Source organism: Cuculus canorus, chromosome 1 (genome assembly GCF_017976375.1).
Source record: "Cuculus canorus isolate bCucCan1 chromosome 1, bCucCan1.pri, whole genome shotgun sequence".
NCBI lineage: Eukaryota > Metazoa > Chordata > Aves > Cuculiformes > Cuculidae > Cuculus > Cuculus canorus.
In genome coordinates this window covers 7,804,073-7,823,718 of record NC_071401.1, presented here as the reverse complement: position 1 = coordinate 7,823,718, position 19,646 = coordinate 7,804,073, and the positions used below count along the sequence as shown (strand labels likewise).

Genomic DNA, 19,646 nt, shown 5'->3' with positions numbered 1-19,646 from the left:
AATGATGCTGGCACTAAAATTCAATGATGCTTTCCAGGAAGTTTTAATAAGAAATGGAACATTTTACAAGCCTCTGTGAGTTCCAGCCTCAAACACCTAACTTTGTAATTCTAGTTCATCTTGGTCCTTGTGTGCCTGATGAAGCAAGCACTGCATATCATCAGCTGTGTCCTAAATACTGATGCATATAGAAGTCTCTCCTCATAAGGGAGAGTGACTGGTTAAGGGCCGTTTGGTCAGTGCCAGCCTTTAATCCCTTTCAATGGAGCAGGTGTGCTCTCCCAGCTTTCAAAAGGGAATCGGTGAAGCTGGACATCTGGTTCAAATCATCATCATTGCAGTTGGTAACGCACACTGTTCTACAGAAACCCCCTCATGAACAGAAGGCAGGCAGATGGCAGACAGCCAGGGAAAGAACTCTCTTTTTCTAAAGGGACGACAATAAGAAAAAAACACACCCGTTCTGTAGGACCACTTTTAATGTAAGAGTTCGTATACTGTGAAGTCTCATTTGTCACTGACCCTTATTCTTCTGAATTACAAAAGAACCAAGAGAGGTATGACAGCAGATCAGTGCATAATACGTGCCAAGTATAAACATGCCGTATTATTCACAATGTCCACTTTTTCGTCACATTTAAGTGGTTTAAATCATCACTGATGTATCTGTGCTCGGGGAACTTGGCTCTTGCCAGGCTTTTGAAAGCTTCCCATCTTGCACGTCTCCCTTCTGCATTATGTTTGTACTCCTGTTCCCGTGTTAGGTAAGGTCGACTCAGCCAATATTCGTTCTCTGCTTCGATTTCCAACCTTCGGATCATTGCTTGCTTCATTGCAAGTGTGACTGTTCTTGGTCGCCTGTATTTTCCAATCCACTGTTTTCCAGGAATTCTCTTCCGGAGTAATATTGTTGTTAAAAACATTATGCCTTCAAATACAGACAAAAATATAAAAATGCTCATTATACTAGGGGAAAAAACCCAAAAATTAACAAGAAAAAAGAAAAATCTTCACAGACTCCTCTGCTGTTCTGAAGTTCAGAACCTGTACTCAGAGCCAACCATTACATACAGCAGACAGTACAATGACAGAGACGTTTGAAGCTTAAGACCAGAAAAGGGAAATCTTTATTTAGCTGAAGAGTTTATTCAGTTATCCTTATGCTGAGATTAAAGAACGTCTTCCATAAATTATTTATCAAAAATCCAGTCTCAGCTACTGTTAAACTGAGGATTTGCTTCGTTGATTCCTTCTTCAAATGGCTGTGTGGTCTAAACAGGGAGTATTTCCAGGTCTGTCTGCTAGATCCAGATCTGGGCTTTCCTTGATATTAAGTTTCGAACTACAGTCTCTCTATAAGAGTACAATGATCTAGTCTTGGTTTTAACTAGGGGAAATAAGGTTTAATAGACAAAACCAACATCCTATGTCAGACCAATCAGCGTTCTGCAAAAAGCACAAATACACTGTCCTACATAACACTCGGGGATGATGAGGCAAGAAAGGCCAAGCTACATCTTGACTTGACACTCGTGCTCCTCATTATCCTGTTTATTAGGCCTAAACATGCCTAACTGTCTCATTACATTATATCTTCATCAACTGATAAGTTGGTCAAGCACTCGAACCTGCCATAACCCAGCACTGCTGCCAAGGAAAGCCACCCCACCAAACCCTGCACCCATGGTACAACTCTACACTGACGTTACGGCTCTCTGGTCCAGTTGCGAAGTGAAGCCTTGCAGCTTCATGGGGGCACTGCTGCTTCGGTCTCCACGCAGCCACCCACTGGGGCTCTCCACTGCCACAGGGGCCACCAGGTGGCTGGACAACCCAACAGCTCCTGGAGAACCCATGTGGCAAAGTGCTAGTGAGAAGGATCTCCTGCCTGCTCCATACTGATGGCCTCTCAGTTCAGAGACAGTCTGCCAAAAGGCACCCTGTGCTTGGAGCGAAGAAGCCCTGTGATTAACCACAGAATCATTAAGGTGGGAAAAGACCTTTAAGATTATCGAGTCCAACCCTTAATCCAGTACTGCCATGCCCGCTGTTGAACCCTGTCCCTGAACACCACATCCACATGGATTTTAAATCCCTCCATTACAGGGACCTGGACACAAAGATACTGGCACAGGGACTCCAGCACTCAGAGAATCTGGCACAGGAACCTGAGCACTAGGACCCTGACACAGGGATCCTGGTGCATGGAACCTGGCACAGGGATCACAGGCATACAGACCTGAGCACAGCAACCCTGGCACAGGTGATACCAAAAATGCCAGCAAATAAACTCTCCAAGGCTTGTTCTGGGGTTTTAGAAAGCAAGCACCCTTTATCAGGCCTGGGCAGCACGAAAGAGCAATTTCGATCAATCATGTGCAGCGAGGCGAGAGCTGGTTACAGAATATATTTCCCACTTACATGCATCTGTATAAATTTTCCCAGAAACACTGTGCAGATTCTATTACTTTCCAAGGACCAATTTTATAGTTATTATGAACTTCACAACAGTCAAAATTCTTGCTAATTTGGAGCTGGCTCCAGCTCTCTGCTTGACCTTGCACTTGAGACAGAGAAACACTGCAAACAGAGGTGATCACAGAAGACACAGATCATATTCACAGAAGACGTTGACATCTTCAAAGAATGAACAGTTTCTCGAAAAAAAAACACTACTTGAAAATAAACATGGTGTCAGAGGGACGTTCTGCCTAACTTTTGAAAAAATGCAATTACTGAGATGAAACAACTCTATTTTAGCTTAAATAAAAAATATTCCATTTTTTGTAAAGTAACTACTTCCTGTATCATAGGGACCGTGTGGGAACAGGTCCAGAGGAGGGTTACAAAGATGATCAGTGGGCTGGAGCACCTCCCGTAAGAAGACAGGCTGAGAGAGCTGGGGTTGTTCAGCCTGGAGAAGAGAAGGCTCTGGGAAGACCTTATAGCGACCTTCCAGTGTCTGAAGGGGGCTCCAGGTATCTGAAAAGGGCTACAAGAAAGCTGGGGAGGGGCTTATACAAGGGCATGTAACAGGTGACAAGACAGTACTAGGGGGAATGGCTTTAAATTGGAAGAAGATTTAGACTGGACATTAGGAAGAAATTCTTCACGATGACAGTAGTGAGGCACTGGCACAGGTTGCCCAGGGAAGCTGGGGCTGCCCCATCCCTGGAAGTGTTCAAGGCCAGGTTGGACGGGCAGCCTGACCTGGTGGGAGGTGTCCCTACCCACCGCAGGGGGATCGGAACTGGACGGGCTTTATGGGCCCTTCCACCCCAACCCCTTCTGTGGCCCCGAAAGCATCACCACGGCCCTCACTCACCAGCCCCGGCGGCGGGAACCCAAACGGCGGCGGGTGGGCGCGCGGCGGATCTCGCGAGACCTCGAGGCGGGAAGAGAGAGGGCACGTGCCGATCTCGCGAGACTTCGCGAGATCTGGCGGCGCCAATGGGGCTCCCGACTCCCGCTGTTTGAAGCAGCCGCGCGCGGCAACGGGTCCGGCTTCGCCTCGGCGCGGCTCGTTCGCCCATTGAGCCTGACTCGCTGGTGCTTCCCTGCCTTGCCCCGTTCTTCGGTTTCCTCCCCCACACCTTCCTGCTCTGTCCTTCCTAAGGGGGCTCCCCTGCCTTCCTTTCTCTCCTTCTCTTCCCAGGGGGGCTCCCCTGCCTTCCTTTCTCTCCCTCTCTTCCCAGGGGGGCTCCCTTGCCTTCCTTTCTCCCCCCCTCTTCCCAGGGGGCTCCCCTGCCTTCCTTTCCCCCCCGCCCCTCTCTTCCCAGGGGGCTCACTGCTTTCCTTTCCCCATCTCTCTTCTTAGGGGGCTCCCTGCCTTCCTTTCTCCCCCTCTCTTCCCAGGGGGCTCCCTTGCCTTCCTTTCTCCCCCTCTCTTCCCAGGGGGCCCTGCCTTCCTTTCCCCCCCGCCCCTCTCTTCCCAGGGGGCTCCCTGCCTTTCTTTCCCCATCTCTCTTCCTAGGGGGCTCCCTGCCTTCCTTTCTCCCCCTCTCTTCCCAGGGGGCCCTGCCTTCCTTTCCCCCCCGCCCCTCTCTTCCCAGGGGGCTCCCTGCCTTCCTTTCCCCATCTCTCTTCCTAGGGGGCTCCCTGCCTTCCTTTCCCCCCTTCTCTTCCCAGGGGGTTCCCCTGCCTTCCTTCCCCTCCGCCTCTTCCCAGGGGGCTCCCCTTCCACCCACCCCTTCCAAGGGGGCTCCACTTACTTTCCAGCCGTCGCTCCCCTTCCCCGTGGGCGATGGACCTGTCGAAGGGTTTCTTCAGGCAACTGCAAGACCTGGCCTCTACGGTGGAGAAGGAGGTGAGGCAGCTGGAGCGGGCCCTGCACAGGGAGGACACGGGTAAGCCTTGGCCGAGCCCCATCTCCTGCCTCTGCCTCTCCACAGCCTGATGCAAAAAAAGTGGTTACTGTTACAAAAAGTGGAATATTTTGTTCTAAGCTAAAGTTTTCATCTAAGTAACTGTATTTTCTGTAAGTTCGACAAAATGTCCCTCTGACAGTATGTCTTTTTATAGCATGTTTTTTTTCAAATAGTGTTTTTCCAGACACTTGTTACACTCTTCGTTCTTTTGGAAATGATAACGTCTTGGCTTAAGTATGATCTGTGCTGAGCAGATGTCTCCTGTAAACGACTCTGTTTGCAGTCTCTCCCTATCTCAAATGCAAGATCAGGCAGAGCTGACGCCAGCTCCAAATGAGCAAGAGTTTTGACTGTTGTGAAGTTCATAATAACATTAAAATTGGTCCTTGGAAAGTAATAGAATCTGCATAAGATTTCTGGGAAAGTTTATCCATATGTATGTAGGTGGGAAATGTATTCTGTAACCAGCTCTTGTCTCGCTGCACGTGATTGATGGAGATCCTTCCCTTGTGTTGTCTAGGCCTGATTAAATGATGCTTGCTTTCTAAAACTCCTGAACAAATCTTGGAGAGTTTATTTACTGGCATTTTTGGTATCAGCCCACTGCGGGACTCCCAAGGTTGGGAAGAGTGCGATCTAGGGAGCTGCTGCCAGTGACTGGTGGTGAGGGGTGTCACGGCCAGGCACTGGAGCTGATGGGTCTGTGAATGGGGCTATATTGGGCTGGTGACCAGTCACTAGCAGGGTTCTGCAGGGATCCATCTTAAGACCAGTACTCTTTAATATTTTCATAAATGGCCCGGATGCAGGACTCGAAGGTTTACTAACAAAGTTCACTGATGACACGAAACTGGGGAGAGCTGTTTACACTCTTGAGGGCAAAGAGGGATCTAGACAAATTGGAGAGCTGGGCAATTGCCAACCACATGAAGTTTAACAAGGGCAAGTGTCAGGTTTCGCATCCGGGACAGGCAACCCTGGGTATTCATACAGAAAGGGATTTGGGGTTCCAGTCAATGGCAAGTTGAACGTGAGCCGATAGTGTGACCTGGCAGCCGAGCCAACTGTGTCCGGGGGTGTATCAAGCACACCGTTGCCAGCTGATCAAAGGAGGTGATTGTCTCGCTCTACTCCACACTGGTGTGGCCCCACATCAACTGTTGTGTGCAGTATAAAAATGATACCAAGCTACTGGCGAGTGTCCAGACAAGGGCCACAAAGCTGGTGAATTGTCTAGAGGGGAAGTCATGTGATGAGTGGCTAAAGTCACTTGGTCTCTTCCGCCTGGAGAAGAGGAACCTGAGGGGGAACCTCATCGAAGTTTACTGCTTCCTCACAAGGAATGGAGGAGGAGCTGACGTCTTCTTTCTGGTGACCAGTGATAGGACCCTAGGGAATGGCAGGATGGTGTGCCAGGGGAGATTTAGGTTGGATATTAGGAGAAGTTTCTTCACTCAGAGGGTGGTGGAGCACTGGAACAGCTCCCCAGGGAAGCAGTCATGGTGCTAAGCCTAGCAATATTCAGGAAGCATTTGGACAATGCCCTTGGACATATGGTGTAAATTTTGGGGTTGTCCTATGCAGGTACAGGAGGTGGACTCAATGATCCTTGTGGGTCTCTTCCAGCTCTGGTCATTCTGTGATTCTGGGGTAGCCCAGTAGGTTCCTTGTGAGTCCTGGATTTGGGTTCCTACCTGCTGTTGTGTCTCTGTTCCTCTGGGCTGGTGGCTCTGGGGATGGGCCTGGGAGTTCCTTGGCAAGGAATAATTTGGGCTTCCCCTCTTATTGTCTCTCTGAGCTCCTGTGTGAGTAAGCTGTTATCATAGGGAAAAATGAAAGAGGAATTGCATTCTTGCTTTTACTGTTTTCATGGATTGAGACAGGAAAATGCATTTGCAGGGCTTATTCTCTCTCTGTACAGATAGCTCAAGCTGCTAATTGGATTTATCACTGTTCTGTGTCTTGTAACAGCAGGTGTCCTCTTTGACAATATTTGCATTAACCTTGATTTCCAGTGAAACAAGTAATGACTGCATGTATAATGAACAATACTCATTGCCCATACTAACATCTGCCCAGGTGCAAATAAGGCAGAAGCATTCAACTTTTTGTTGATATATGTTTTCCAGTGATGTCTATATCACTTTTTTCAATTCCTATTATTATTTCAAGTTCAAGCTCTTTAAGGATAAAAACTTAGCATAAATAATCCTTGACATCCTAGGGACCTACCTATCGTATTGACATCTGGTGTACTTTAATTTCTACAGCATTAGCTGCAGCAGTAAAATGGAAGCCTATACAGTTTTTTCTGTATAGTTAAACATACTGTGCAGATTGCACTCTTGTACTGTGCAAAGGTACCTGGTATGAACTAATTTTTCGTTGTTTTTCTCCAGCTTGACACTCTCTAACATACGACTCCAACATCTCTAATATAGACTACAGTCTGATGCAGAATGTATTCGCGTGCTAAAATATTAATGTTTCTTTTTCCTTTCCAAATCCTTTTGTGTGAACATGCGTATCAAAGACGATGAAGTGGAATCTCCAGCAAGACTCTTACATGACCTCCATTGTGAAATCAAAACTCTGAAGGTAATGCCTTAACTCGCTTCCTTCTTGAAAAACTGGGAGGGGAGCTGTTCCATAAGCTTATGGTTCTATTTTGATCATTAAAACCCAATACAACTTTGTTACGCAGTAGTTCTGATCTGTGCAGGGACAGAATGAGGGGTAACAGTTTTAAGCTGAAAGAGGAGAGATTGATATTAGGAAAAATTTTTTTTTCCTGTGAGGGTGGTGTGGCACTGGCACAGGTTGCCCAGACAAGTCGTCGATGGGCCATCCCTGGAGGTGTTCAAGGCCAGGTTGGATGGGGCCTTGAGGAGCCTGATCTGGTGGGAAGTATCCCTGCCCATGACAGGGAGGTTGGAACCGGATGATCTTCAAGGTGCCTTCCAACCCAAACCATTCTATGGTAATAGTTGCGGATGGTAAGGTAGTGCCCAAAAACTTTTGGGTGGATTAAAGTACATTTAGCAGTGTTTATCAGTTTGCAATCACTTATATTGCTCAGATCAGTAGGGGACAAAGGTAACAGGGAAGTAGTAGCTATGCCAAGGTGTAGGTATAGGGGAGAAGGATTCTGGAGCAGCAGCTCCCTAGAGAAAAGCTACACTGCTTTGTGTTCAACACCCAGCATGCAAAATAAAGAAAATCTTCACAGAACTGTCAGTACCTTCAGCCATTCAGTTAAACTTGGAAAAAATGTTCTTTATTTCTTTAACAGAAGTAGGAAAAATGGGCCACAAAAATGTGCAAGTGTAGAAATAAATTATGTAAGTCAAGATATAAATTTGAGGTTTACCATCTGCTCTGCACTAATTCTTTGTACACAGGGAGTAAGAGGCCAAATTAATTGCGGTTATCTCGTATTTTTATGGAGTAAAATCATGTATATTTGAGAGGTTACCAGTAAATAGTTATCATACTGTGATCTGTCATCTTGGTTTAACTTCTATGATTCTTTGTTCACTGGTGCCCTATATATTTCTGATACTTTGTAACCTGGTTTTCAGGTATAGATAAGACCTAAATGTGCTGCTTATCCTCATCTGAATTGAAGTTCAGTACTTATTCACAAAACACTTTATATATAAACAACTGCCATGTAGTGATTTGAGAACCAGTGTTTCTGTATTTCCCTCCCCACCTGCGCCCATGAAGGAAGATGTTAGTGCCAGTCTTGATAAGTGTTCTTCTGAAAAACAACCAATTCATGAGTTTTTGAAGGCAAGTGAAGTATTGATGCAGAGAAATGCAGCAGATCTGGGAAAAATAAGAGAGCTGTTCCGGAACTATGGCTACAAACCACATGGCAAAGACTCTACAGGTAATATTTCTTGACAATACACTATGTGAAAACAGATGTAATTTTCTGAATTGTTTTTCTTTATCTATGTATATATTTATTTTGATTAAGAGACCAAGTATATCCGTATTTGCTTTATAATAATATCCAGAGGGTAAAAGATTCTATTGTGATTACTGCCATAAGAATAAAGCAAAATATAAAAAATTAAAGGAAGCCATGAAATCTAACTCTGAGGTAGCATATGTTTTTTTCTCCAGTAGTAGTCTTGCTCAGAAAACATGTTAGCAAACACATTTCAATAACCAAGAGTATTATGCTGCTTCAGCTTCTCATGCATAGAATTAGTTTAGCATCTAAATTAGTTTGTATTCATATGTAATGATTCCATTAGCTTAAATTACCATTGAGAAAATGTTAAAATAGTATGCTCTGCAGCACAAATGGGACCAGAGAAATGCATACAAGAATTGGGTGACACATGGGAAGCAGTAGTATCCTGATCACTGGAGGGGGCAGATCCTTAATGTAGTTAGAAAGTGTGCACACACTGGTGTGGAAAAATCCAGACACGCCGCATGAATTTAAAATACTCCAGCTGTCAGTACTACACGTCCTGCTTTCACTGATATCGTGGGCCCAATCAGCCTCCAAGAAGCCTTTGGCGAGGCACACCTTAACTTTCCCCTGAGTGTGTATCCAGTCACTACACACACAAAAATTGTAGTCATGGACCATGTTCTCCTCCCAGTTAAGCCACTACAATAATTTTACAAAGGTATGGCAGGAGGTTCTAATTCTACAGTACCTTCCTTCCTGTCCTCTCTCTGCCTTTAAAGAAGACTCCAAACAAAGCTATAAGGTTAATTTATTTTTTAAGATGTATTTTTAAGCTAAGTGTATCTGAATGTGCAATATCAGTACACGTAAAAAGGTAACACTTCAGCCATATTATTTTAAATGGCACTTTCCCTGCCCCTGCTTCTTTCATCATGCAGAAATTCACAAATATTTTGGGGTGTTTCAGTTTATCTGATTACAGAAATGTACTGATGGTATGTTTGCATATTTCTGCAGTGGACTTGTTATCTACAAAGCTAGCTTCTTTCATGGGTTTCTAGTTGCTGCTTCATAACCTTTCTTCAATACAGATTTTCTAAAGAATGAGCATTCTACTACTGTGTGCAGCTCAAAAAACATTTTCAGGTCTAGTCAAATTTTGTTTTAATTGTCATTTATATTGTACATATTTAATGAATTTCCACTCTTGCAGTGAAATAAAAGCGAATAAATATATTTCAAGTTAGCACCTCCTGCCTGCTCCATGCAGCAAAATTAATTCTGTAAAAATATTTTTATTTCATTTTTCCTAAAAATAATATTTACCAATAGAGTGAAATTCAATAAACGTGTGACGCATATCAGGCTAAGCTATATTTATAATATGAGCTTTTGATATCTGTTGTAGCTTCAGGTTCAGTGCTTTAAAGTGAAAGAAGGAATCTATTTTTTTACAATAATAAAAAATTTTGAATTGGAGGGCAAGTCTCAATTTATTTTATCAGTTCTTAAACCAGGAACTTCTGACATAAATCTGGTGTGGTTTTTTGATTACTTTTCTCCAACAGAAGAAGAGGAAAAAGAAGTTAAGAGTGATTCGATGATGTATGCCCAGAATAAATCTGATGAAGAAAAACTAGATGAAGCACCTCATCTTCCTGCTTGTACAAAGAAGCCACCGTTGCCTGAAGACTCATTGCGTGACCCCCAGCTTTCTGATTTCGGTCTTACACAATATGCCTTCTCCAGGCCATGGGGTGCAGGGACAGGGCAGCGCGCAACAAATGCATATCAAGAAAATTCAAACAGAACTCCAGTAACACCACGGACCCCCAGTGTTTTGCCCAAAACACCAAAGTGTATGCTGAAGATGGATGATTATGAGTGTGTAACACCAAAACTTGAACAGTTTGGCATCAGTGAACATACCATGTGTTTGAATGAAGATTATACGATGTCACTTATTCGTAAAACTGCTCAGGCAGTCAAGAAGTAAGTAAATTACTTAAGTTCAGATTGTACATCTACTGAGTTTTCTGTAGTTTCTTCTGGCTGTATGAATTTTTTGCTGCTAGTGCCCTTTTTCTTCAAGCAGGCGTTGTGGTATTTTCTGCTAGCCAGCTACTCCTATGTCTTTATTTAGCTCTCTACAAGTCTTCTTATGTGCCTTTTGCAGTGCCAAATGCTGCCATAAAATACATCCCTGATACACTCCTTCCTTGACTGCGCCATGATAAGAATCTTCCATCCACAATCTATTTACAAAGGGAAAATGTGCAGTATATCTGTGACCTTTTGCTTTCCTTAACCTTGGATTTAGAGACATGTTGTCTGCAGTAGGTATTACATTGCTAGTTTAAAGATTTCAAAAGCTTTAGGGATATACACTTGGAAAAAAACTTCCAAAGCATTAAGTAAAATGCCTCATTATAGCAACGGTGTATTATCTCTTATGTTATCCAGCTCTCCCACTTACAAAAAGTTACAAACTCTTTTTGCTCCAGTCTTTTGTTGCGAAGACATTGCCAGATTTTCACTGCTCTAATTAAAATTATTAGCAGTGAAGTGTAGAACACCTTAGCAATAGAAGTATTTTTCTGTGCTTCTAAGATAATCTAAAGGTAGTTAGATCATAGAATCGCTTGGTTGGAAAAGACCTTTGAGATCAGAGTCCAACTGTACCTGACCACATCCCTGAGCACTTCATCTACCTGTCTTTTAAATACCCCCAGGGATGGTTGATAACCACCTCACTGGGCAGCCTCTGCCAGTGCCCGAGAACCATTTCTGTAAAGAAATCTTCCCTGATGAACCTCTCCTGGTGCAACTTGAGGCCATTTCCTATTGTCCTATCACCTGTCACTTGGGTGAAGAGACCAACATCCAGCTCGCTACAACCTCCTTTCAAGTAGTTGTAGACAGTGATAAGGTCTCCCCTCAGGCTCCTTATCTCCAAGCTAAATGACCCCAGTTCTCTCCACCACCTCTCAAGGCTTGTTCTCCAGCCCCTTCACCGGCTTCGTTGCCCTTCTCCGGATGTGTGCCAGCACCCTAATGTCTGTCTTGTACCGAGGGTCCCATGCTCTTATACTTGGTATTAGCAACACATTCAATTTTAAAAGTTGACAGTATTTAAAAGAAACTTGCTGTTCTGCAGCTAATCTTTGGTATGTGGAGAAACTTTTCAAGAAAAGAACCACATTCAATATAAGTAGTGGCAATAATCATTTAGCTTTTTTCTTTTCAGTTCCTGATATTTGCAATATAGGCACAGGTGCAAAGCTTTTCAGAACCATGTCAACTTAAATTACTTTGTCCCCCAAAGATCCCGTTTACTGCAATAGTTAAATTTTGAATTGTGTTTTTAATGGTTATTGCACAGCTTAAGTTCTTTTGCTACCTGTAACTTTTTTGGGGGTTGTGCTGCTTTTCTATTTAATGAGAACTGTATTAAATGTGATCTTCAGATGGATGTGATTTCTAAATAGAATCTACACTTTTGGATGTATCTATTTCTGTGGCTTCTAGTGAAACAATTAGGCAGTCCACTAGTGCTATTTATGCATAATTAAAAAGAATAAATTACAGTTGCAGTCTTCCATACTCCTAATGATATTAAAATTCTGTACAGAGTTAATTATAGCGTGATTGCTCTTTAACACATCATCATTAGTGACCAAAACAGATGGGGACACACTAATTGTGACTAAAGTTAAAGCTGCATATGGGTTCAGAATTGGTGATATATATGAGAGGTCTCGACATTAAGTCATTAGAGATAATTAATCATTAGCTGTCTTTTAGCTTACTTGTGTTTATTTTGCATCCTTAATTTAGAGATAGCTTGCAGTCTGGTCAGAATTTTGAAACGGTTAAACATTTTGTTACTTCCAAAAAGCATGGATCTGGTCTCTCAGTGAAAAGGCTCAGCAGGTTAAATGGGCCCAACACAAAGCCAGCAAATTCAAACCCCAAATTAATAAAAGATATTTTGCTACACTGCATAATGAGCAGAATCTCTTCCCTGAGAATCAGATAAGCAAAAAAAAAAACTAGTACAAATGAGGTAGGCTTTATACCTGTCATTTTCAGGTACACAGATAGGTAACCTTCTTGGAGACGACCCTGTCCTTTCCTATCCCTTGTTTGTGTCAGCCAGGTCTTGTACCTACCTGAAATCTATCTAGCAGCTGTGCATTGTGTGTAGAACACTTTAAAAATTCATCTCAAAGCTCTTAAAAGTATTTATTAAAACTCTACTCTTACAACTTTGTTTTTCAGGTTTTCAGTGTAGAAACAAGTAAAAAGAATAATAGAATTTGATGCATCTACTACAAAACTGAAATCAAAAGTAACTAGGGAAGAAAAGAAGTAAAAAATAGGAAAAGTGTTTGAACAAAAATGTTATACTTATTCTTCTCCACTGTGAAAACTAAAAATCATATGGTTTCGAGTATCTATAATGCTTCCAAGGCAAAACTGACTTGAAAAATTACTTTAATTTTAAACTAAAAATTTAAGTTTTGTTCTTCTAAGTAAATTACACTGCCTCAAATGTCTGGGTTTTTTTTAAGCTTTTTGTAGAGAGGGTCTATATCTGGTTCTCATAGTTAAAATAAATTATTTTAAATATTTAAAATGTTTTGTAGAGACACTTTGTGTAAAGTTTAGTGAAGCATCCACTTTTTATCTAGTATTGTCTCTTACCTGCCTACACCCTTCCTCCACAAGAATAGCTTGGATATGAAGAAAGATTTTTTTAAATTTTAGTTTTTGTAGAATTGATATTAAATGGCTTTTCACTGTGAAGTCAGCAAGTGATTAATATAAATTAACTTGTTAAAAATTGAATTAAAAATCATTTAAGTTTTCACAATAACATTAGTAGTTAAAAGCCAAATAGATTTCCTCTTATTGTTCAGGATTTTTTAGGCAACAGACAACTGAAAATACAAGAGACTGTACCCCTAACACAGAATTGACCTCCTGGGATAAAAAAAAAATACAACTTATCCCACCCTGGACTCCTTTTGTTTTTTTCATGATGGATTATTTTTATGCCTTGGATTGAAATCTCAGTGTATTTGATAATTTGTGGATGGATTGAATATTTGCATGCTACACATCGCTGCACTAGAATCATTGATGAAAAATCTCTGACAAAATCGTCTTTGAGGAAATGTATTCTTTACTTTTGTGTGGATTAACAAATACTAGAAAAGTGATTAGGTTGACAGTATTCCTTTAATTGTGATTTTTTCCTAATACTTGAGAGCTAATTGAGGGGTTTGGTTTTCAGGTTTGTTAAAAAAGATGATCATGAAGTCAATGTCTCAGAAATGACATCCAAAGAAATCATGGCTACTCCTAGGCCAAAACCGAAAGTGGCATCTGAGAACGGTAAGCTAAAAACATATGCAATAAATACACTTGTGCAATTTTTTTTAACTACATTTAGGAATGCATTAAGTTAATTTAGGCCCGGTTATTGTATGAGTAGTAATGTCTAGTAAATGAAATCTTGGTGGTTTCTATGGCAAAGTTCCTCACTTTAGAATAAACCTTTGCTCATTCTTCTACTCATATCCATACAGAATTATGGGAAGAAATCCATCATTTTATAACCACCTTATTTGAAATAAATCCCTCAAATTCGTATTTGAAATAAAAATACTGTTTTGCCAACTTAGTCTTTTTTTCTGAGAATACCCATTGGATCTGCTTAAAGACAGGAAAGAAAATGCTTTGAAAGACACTGTTGAAACTGTAACTTAGATCTTTCAAGAGTAGTGCTAGAACCTCTTTGAGAGATGCAATATATGTGAAGAAATTGGACAAACATGGTGACAATTCAATATATGAGCAGCTAGAGTGATATTGTTTTAAATGAGGCTTTTTCCGTTATATTCAGTAGTGGGACTAGATTTATTACTTTTTTGTATTTGCTGCTTTTATGGAATTCTGTAATTTCTTTATACTAAAGATATCAGCTAAAATGATACTGGTGTTCTAGAATGTATAAATTTATGAAAAGCCAATAAACTTAGAAAACTAAACTGAGGCGCTGGAGCTGATAATAATTATATATGTGAGAGTGCGTGTCCGATTTATCTTTCTCTTCCCCGCCCACCTCTTAATTTCAACAGCTGACTGGATGGCTTCTCCTATGGTATTTGTGTTCTGTACTCCTGATGTGAAAATCTCTTCTAGAACGTATGAGACAGTATTGTCAAAGTCACCAAAGACAAATGAACTGCCTCTTCCCAGTCATACAGAAACACCACAGTTGCCAAAATTTGAAGCAGGATGGCTAAAAACAGAAGCTAAGGTAGTAAATAGCAATTGTGTATATTTTCACACACTTTACTGTAAGCAGCTTTTCAGATGTCAGTTTGGGATTCTTTTCCAATAACACTTTTTCCTGTGTCATTGTAGAAGATCTTCCTAATGGTACTTTTGTATGAACGTTTATTAAATGCTTTACCTAAGATTTAACTGAAGGCATTTAATACCTCTTTTGCAGGAGGTAAAGCAGAGGGAAAAGATTGAGACAAAGAATGGTGCAACAAATAAACAATACAGAGAAGATAGAGTTCCTTTTGCTGTGAGCTCTGATGAGTATCTTGAGCGTTTTGGAGACCCTTCTCCTCCTAAAATAAAACAATATGACCAGTTACTTGATACTCCTCCACCTCCAGAAATAACAAGGATACCAGATGATGTTCTACAGGTTAGCTAATATACCTTTTTTCCCAAAAAATATTTTTAATATCTAAATAATAAAATTAAAAGAGCTTAGTTCTATCAAATTCTGTTCTTCTAAAAGAAAGTTCTCTGCTACTTATTAAAAATGCATAAGCTGTAATCCTCTTTTGAGTTCTTAGATTTTATTTCCTTTTAATGTTTCCTGTAGATTCTGTCCAAGTATAATCGTAACGTAGACTCTTCTAAAGTCAAGAAAATGGAGAACAAGGCAGGAAATACTACAAGATATGAAAACGATTTCACTGATTACTGTGACAAAGAGAACGGGTATGATTAAATTTTACAAATTTGCTTAAGTAATTTAATTTGGAGGAGCTACAAAGATGCTCTAACATAAAAATTCTTGCAGCTGCTTGCTTTTCAACTACCAAAATAGCTCTTGTTGCTCTGACTAAACAACTCGTCTTTGGCCTGGTAATCTGACTGCCTTTATTATATAGAACAAATATTATAGTTTATTGTATGTTTAAGTCTCCCCAACTTTAATAAAAGTAAACTGAGCTATAGGTATATATTTTGCTTTGCAGCGTTCAGATGACCAGTGAATGCTTTCTTCTGAGTAAATTTAAGCAATAAAACTAAAGAAATGGAGAAAACTACAGAAGTGACATGACTGATTTCATGGTTGTTCCGGCAAAGACAAAGTTCTTTGAAATGAAAAGCCAGAAGAAATTAGTCTACAATAAGTATGAGTAATCTTTGAACAATGGAATAATAGCTTTAAAAAGAACTCAGTTGTTTTAGGTAGAAAGAATTTTTTGTGACAGCTTAGTCAAGTGTAGATACTCCTGACTCAATGTAATGTATATTGCACTCGTTGATTATCTGTTAAACTTGGAGTCAGTACAGATTATTTAATGAAGAGGTATGAGGAACATGTATGAAGTCAAATAATTATTGCAACAACCCATAATGATACTGATAAAAGTAGGTAATTTAATGTACTTAGAGTTGAAATCCATTTGAGTAACTAAATAGAGCAAAGCTCTTTAGCTAACCCTTCTTTTTTTCTTTCAAGATAATTAAAATTTTATTTCAGTGTTTGTCTTGTGCTAATTCAAAACATGATTGAGGCAATAAGTTCATGAACTGTTCTGGTTATCTTTGCAGAGGACTTTCTGGAATTTTCAAGACAAAGATCTGAAATCAAGCTGAAGACCATGCTGAGACTGTTTCATGTTCATGGATCTTATTACCGAATCATAACAAACTCAAAAGGCAAAACAAGAACCCTGTTGGGAGGAAAGAGCCATACAAAGGAGAAGCTGGAGAAATATTATTTATCCATCATATGGATAAACTGATTTTAACTGACAACTTGTGCTTAAATTTCAGTTGAAACTATTGGCAAAACATATTGAGGGTTTTTAAATGGATATCTGCTTCAAAGGACTGGGATAGTGTGGGGTATGAGGTAGTGCTTCAGTTATTTCACTCGATTCTCATGTTTGTTGTGTAGGCTTGCACTTACCGTAAGCATACACCAGTGTTTTGTCCCAGCAAGTGGATATCTGTGGCTGTTCTTGTGACGTTGTTCAGGACTTGAAGTGTAGTACTTCTGCAGTATTTGGTATCTTCAACAGAAACAAGTCTTTTTTATGGAAAGAGTAACTCTTTCTTGCTTTACTGTTTAAAGTTAGTCACTTCTCCGATGCTAAGATATATCAGATGTTTCTGCATCAGCCTCTGTTACCTCTGTGACAGACAGACATTTCTTAAGCTGCTGCTTCTTATCGTTTTCTTACATGGACATTGCATCGGGTGCTATAGAGCTGTTTTCCTTTGGACAGTCTAACCTCAGTAGCCCTAAAAGGTGACTCTGGCTCAAATATGAACTAATTGAAAATATATTGTGCAATTGGTACTGGTTATTTGTATCTTCAGCTGCTGGAAAGATTTTCTGGGAGGCATGTAGGTGATTGGTCGCTTCTAAAAGTGCACATCTATCCCCGGAACAACTGACCAAGTGTAAGTTCTCAGAGTTGTTTGGCACTTTTGGTATCTGGTAGTCATAGTAATAAGGATTTTTTTTTTTTCTACTAGATATTTTACATTTGTCCACAAGAAACCCCAACTATGTATTTTTGTCTGGAGCCAGTTTGCTGTTCCTGATGTCAGTTATTCCTCAGAGTGACTCCAGGACTGCTCTGACCAGCTCTATGTGGTCTTCCTGCCAATAGCTAAAATTCTGTCATTTGTATGAGGCCATGTGTGCAACACATGGAAAGAGGAAAAACTGTCCCAGGAGACAGGGTGAAAATGTATGCTTTTTTTGGTCTTTCCAAACACAGCTCCACAGTTTTTTGAAGTCCTTAGAGTATGCAAACATCTAGAGATGCCTGGAAGTATTTCTCAGTTTGCTTAGAAGGACTTGTCCTGGCTAAAACCTAGTAAGTAAGTAAGGGTGCCTTTTTCCTTCTATGCCAGTCATTCTCCAGGGCAAACATACACCAAGTTAGCTGGAGAAGCTGATTTTCCAGTTCTGGCCTGAGCATGTTGTTGTTTTTCTGTGCTAGCTTCTGTTTAAAAATATGTATATATTATTATGTGTCAGTCTTTGAGCTTGATCAACACTTCTGAATAATAAATAAATCAGTCTCAGATGCTTGGTTGCAAAACTAATCATCTGCTGCTATAAAAACACTTACGTGTCTTACCCAGCTCCTTCAGAGAGTCAAGGCCAGACCTGCTTCCAGCAATTTCAGACTAAAAACACTTAATGGGCTGGAATTTCATAGTCCTAAAAAAGTACAAGCTACTGATCAAGAATCTTTCAGCCAGACCGAGTTACCAGCACTAAGCAGGAAGGGGTTTTGCAGCCTGCTTTCTCCTTCCACAGCTCTTTATGGCTACTTTCTTGCCTTGAAGCAAGTCAGATGTCCTGAAAGACTCCATTTAACATGAAAAGGAACAAGCAGCACTACTGTCCCAGACCTTGCTGTATTCCCCACACACCCTAAAATTCCCAAAAGGGCTTTAAAATGTCTTTTCTCTAAACTGGAGAAGAACTCTGCACTCACTGTCCTTTCCTCCCTCAGGGAACTGTAGAGTTGTACCTAGCAGTGCTGTGGTTCTCACTGTGAGCCACTTGCCTTGTTTTTCTTGCCAAATAAACAATATTTTCTGCTACATTTCATAGCTTTTTCATTAACTAATATAAAAGGGATTCAACATTTTGACATACACATTATCTTCAAGGTAACAATTGGAATCTTAAAATCATCTGGTCTACTCAAGCTGTTACACATGAGACTTTGGAATCTCTAAATTAGGTTTCACTAGTTAGATTTGTTTTCCTTGTCCTCAATACTACCCTATTACAAGTAATATTGCTGTTCATGTTTATGTTCTTTATAGCAGGACCATTGCACTGAGGTAGGTATAATTAGAGCAGCAAAATAAACGCTAGGTTTAGTTTATGCTTTACCTTTGGAAAGCTTTTAGGTTTCAGTAAGGCCTAAGCAGTAGTTTGAGTATTGGGAGTGGAGGAGGGAAAAGTTGGCAGAAGTGTTGGGAACTGATCTGTGTTCATAATTAGTTGGCAGGGATGGCAAGTTTTTGTTTCATCTTTCTTTTACCTACTCAGATCAGTTCTCTCAGGCAGGTGGCTGTGTGCCCATCTACTAAACGGCACCAGTTCAAATACTGGAACAACTAAGGATGTAGCCATGGAGCTGGAGGAAGGTAAAACTACTTAAGCCATTGTTGCTGCTGAAGGAAACTGCATCCTGCTGCACGCTGAAGTAATACAACATGTCACAGTGGGAATAATGCAAAAGTTATATGTTGTTTGTTGTGGGGTGAGTCTGATAACAGCATTGTGCTTCTAGAAGTGCAGTTCTGATAAACAGTAGCTAAATCAGTAGCAAACACAACAGTTTTGCAAGGGACAGAAAATAGGGAAAATTAGCTCAGAGTATGGTTCTGTGTTGCATTTAATTTAGTTTAACTGGGGGCTGCTTCCACTAGAGGCTGCCACCAGTTCTCCTGCACAGAATCTTAGGGCTTATGCAGTTGTACGATGGGTTCCTTCCATTTGCAAAGCCACTGAAAGGCTAATCAACCTCATTTTCTCTTCTAGTTTGTCCTCCCCAACAGTAATCTCAGACTCAGCTTCTGCCTGTGGGAGCACTAGATCAGATGTAAGGAAAGGGTGAGAACAGGATCATATCTTCTAGCAGTAGCCCGCAGTCGGAAAAGATTGAACCCACCCAACACAAAATTGCACTTCAGTATGTGGGGACACCTGGGAAGCAGCCAAAAAAAGCACAGCCTTTTTTTTTTCCCTTAATTTGCTGTGGTTCTTAACCTTTTTTTCTTTCTTTTTTTTTTCAAGCGTACCAAATGTTGTCAGCTAACAGAAGCTTCTCTCCATAATCCCATTTGTTGTCAAGGGAGCATCTTGGTTGTTCTGCCTAGGATGCCCCTTAAGGTGATCAGTGCTTTCTTATTTTAGAAGTATTTTGCCTGAGGTTAAGCATAAATATGGCTCTCACTGTGAAATGGAACTTTCCCAGATGGCTGTCAAATGGATAAATGACAAGCATTGCCTTTAATGCTTCCCGTTGTGCTTTTATTGA

General features: G+C 40.8%; 2 protein-coding genes across 6 annotated transcripts; one reads left to right on the top strand and one right to left on the bottom strand.

Annotated features, from left to right (window-relative positions):
* Positions 1-597: 597 nt before the first annotated feature.
* Positions 598-3,430, bottom strand: MRPL57 (mitochondrial ribosomal protein L57). 2 transcript variants are annotated; one of them, XM_009556425.2, is made up of 2 exons: positions 3,326-3,430; positions 598-928 (listed from the first exon to the last, which is right to left on the bottom strand). In XM_009556425.2, exon 2 carries the CDS (start codon positions 921-923, stop codon positions 612-614), a length of 312 nt encoding a protein of 103 aa, XP_009554720.1. In that variant the 5' UTR covers positions 924-928; positions 3,326-3,430; the 3' UTR covers positions 598-611. The 2 variants fall into 2 exon arrangements, with proteins under 2 accessions (XP_009554720.1, XP_053915948.1); XM_054059973.1 differs by lacking the exon at positions 3,326-3,430 and adding an exon at positions 2,422-3,289.
* Positions 3,431-4,105: 675 nt separating this feature from the next.
* On the top strand, positions 4,106-19,311 carry SKA3 (spindle and kinetochore associated complex subunit 3). 4 transcript variants are annotated; one of them, XM_054056902.1, is made up of 9 exons: positions 4,106-4,346; positions 6,901-6,965; positions 8,097-8,262; positions 9,870-10,293; positions 13,601-13,701; positions 14,448-14,629; positions 14,825-15,031; positions 15,215-15,333; positions 16,177-19,311. In XM_054056902.1, the coding sequence occupies exons 1-9, from the start codon at positions 4,244-4,246 to the stop codon at positions 16,208-16,210; spliced, it is 1,401 nt and encodes a 466-aa protein (XP_053912877.1). In that variant the 5' UTR covers positions 4,106-4,243; the 3' UTR covers positions 16,211-19,311. The 4 variants fall into 4 exon arrangements, with proteins under 4 accessions (XP_053912877.1, XP_053912879.1, XP_053912880.1 ...); XM_054056904.1 differs by having other exon boundaries at positions 4,326-4,346; positions 7,949-8,262; XM_054056905.1 differs by lacking the exon at positions 4,106-4,346 and adding an exon at positions 5,649-5,738.
* Positions 19,312-19,646: the final 335 nt, after the last annotated feature.

What these genes read in the sequence shown, in the direction of transcription:
- MRPL57 (XM_009556425.2), bottom strand. Translation starts at nt 923, where the DNA reads ATGTTTTTAACAACAATATTACTCCGGAAGAGAATTCCTGGAAAACAG.
- SKA3 (XM_054056902.1), top strand. Translation starts at nt 4,244, where the DNA reads ATGGACCTGTCGAAGGGTTTCTTCAGGCAACTGCAAGACCTGGCCTCT. An exon ending in CCTGCACAGGGAGGACACGG is followed by an intron (nt 4,347 to 6,900) that starts GTAAGCCTTGGC and finishes TGCGTATCAAAG; the next exon opens with ACGATGAAGTGGAATCTCCA. An exon ending in TACTGTGACAAAGAGAACGG is followed by an intron (nt 15,334 to 16,176) that starts GTATGATTAAAT and finishes TTATCTTTGCAG; the next exon opens with AGGACTTTCTGGAATTTTCA.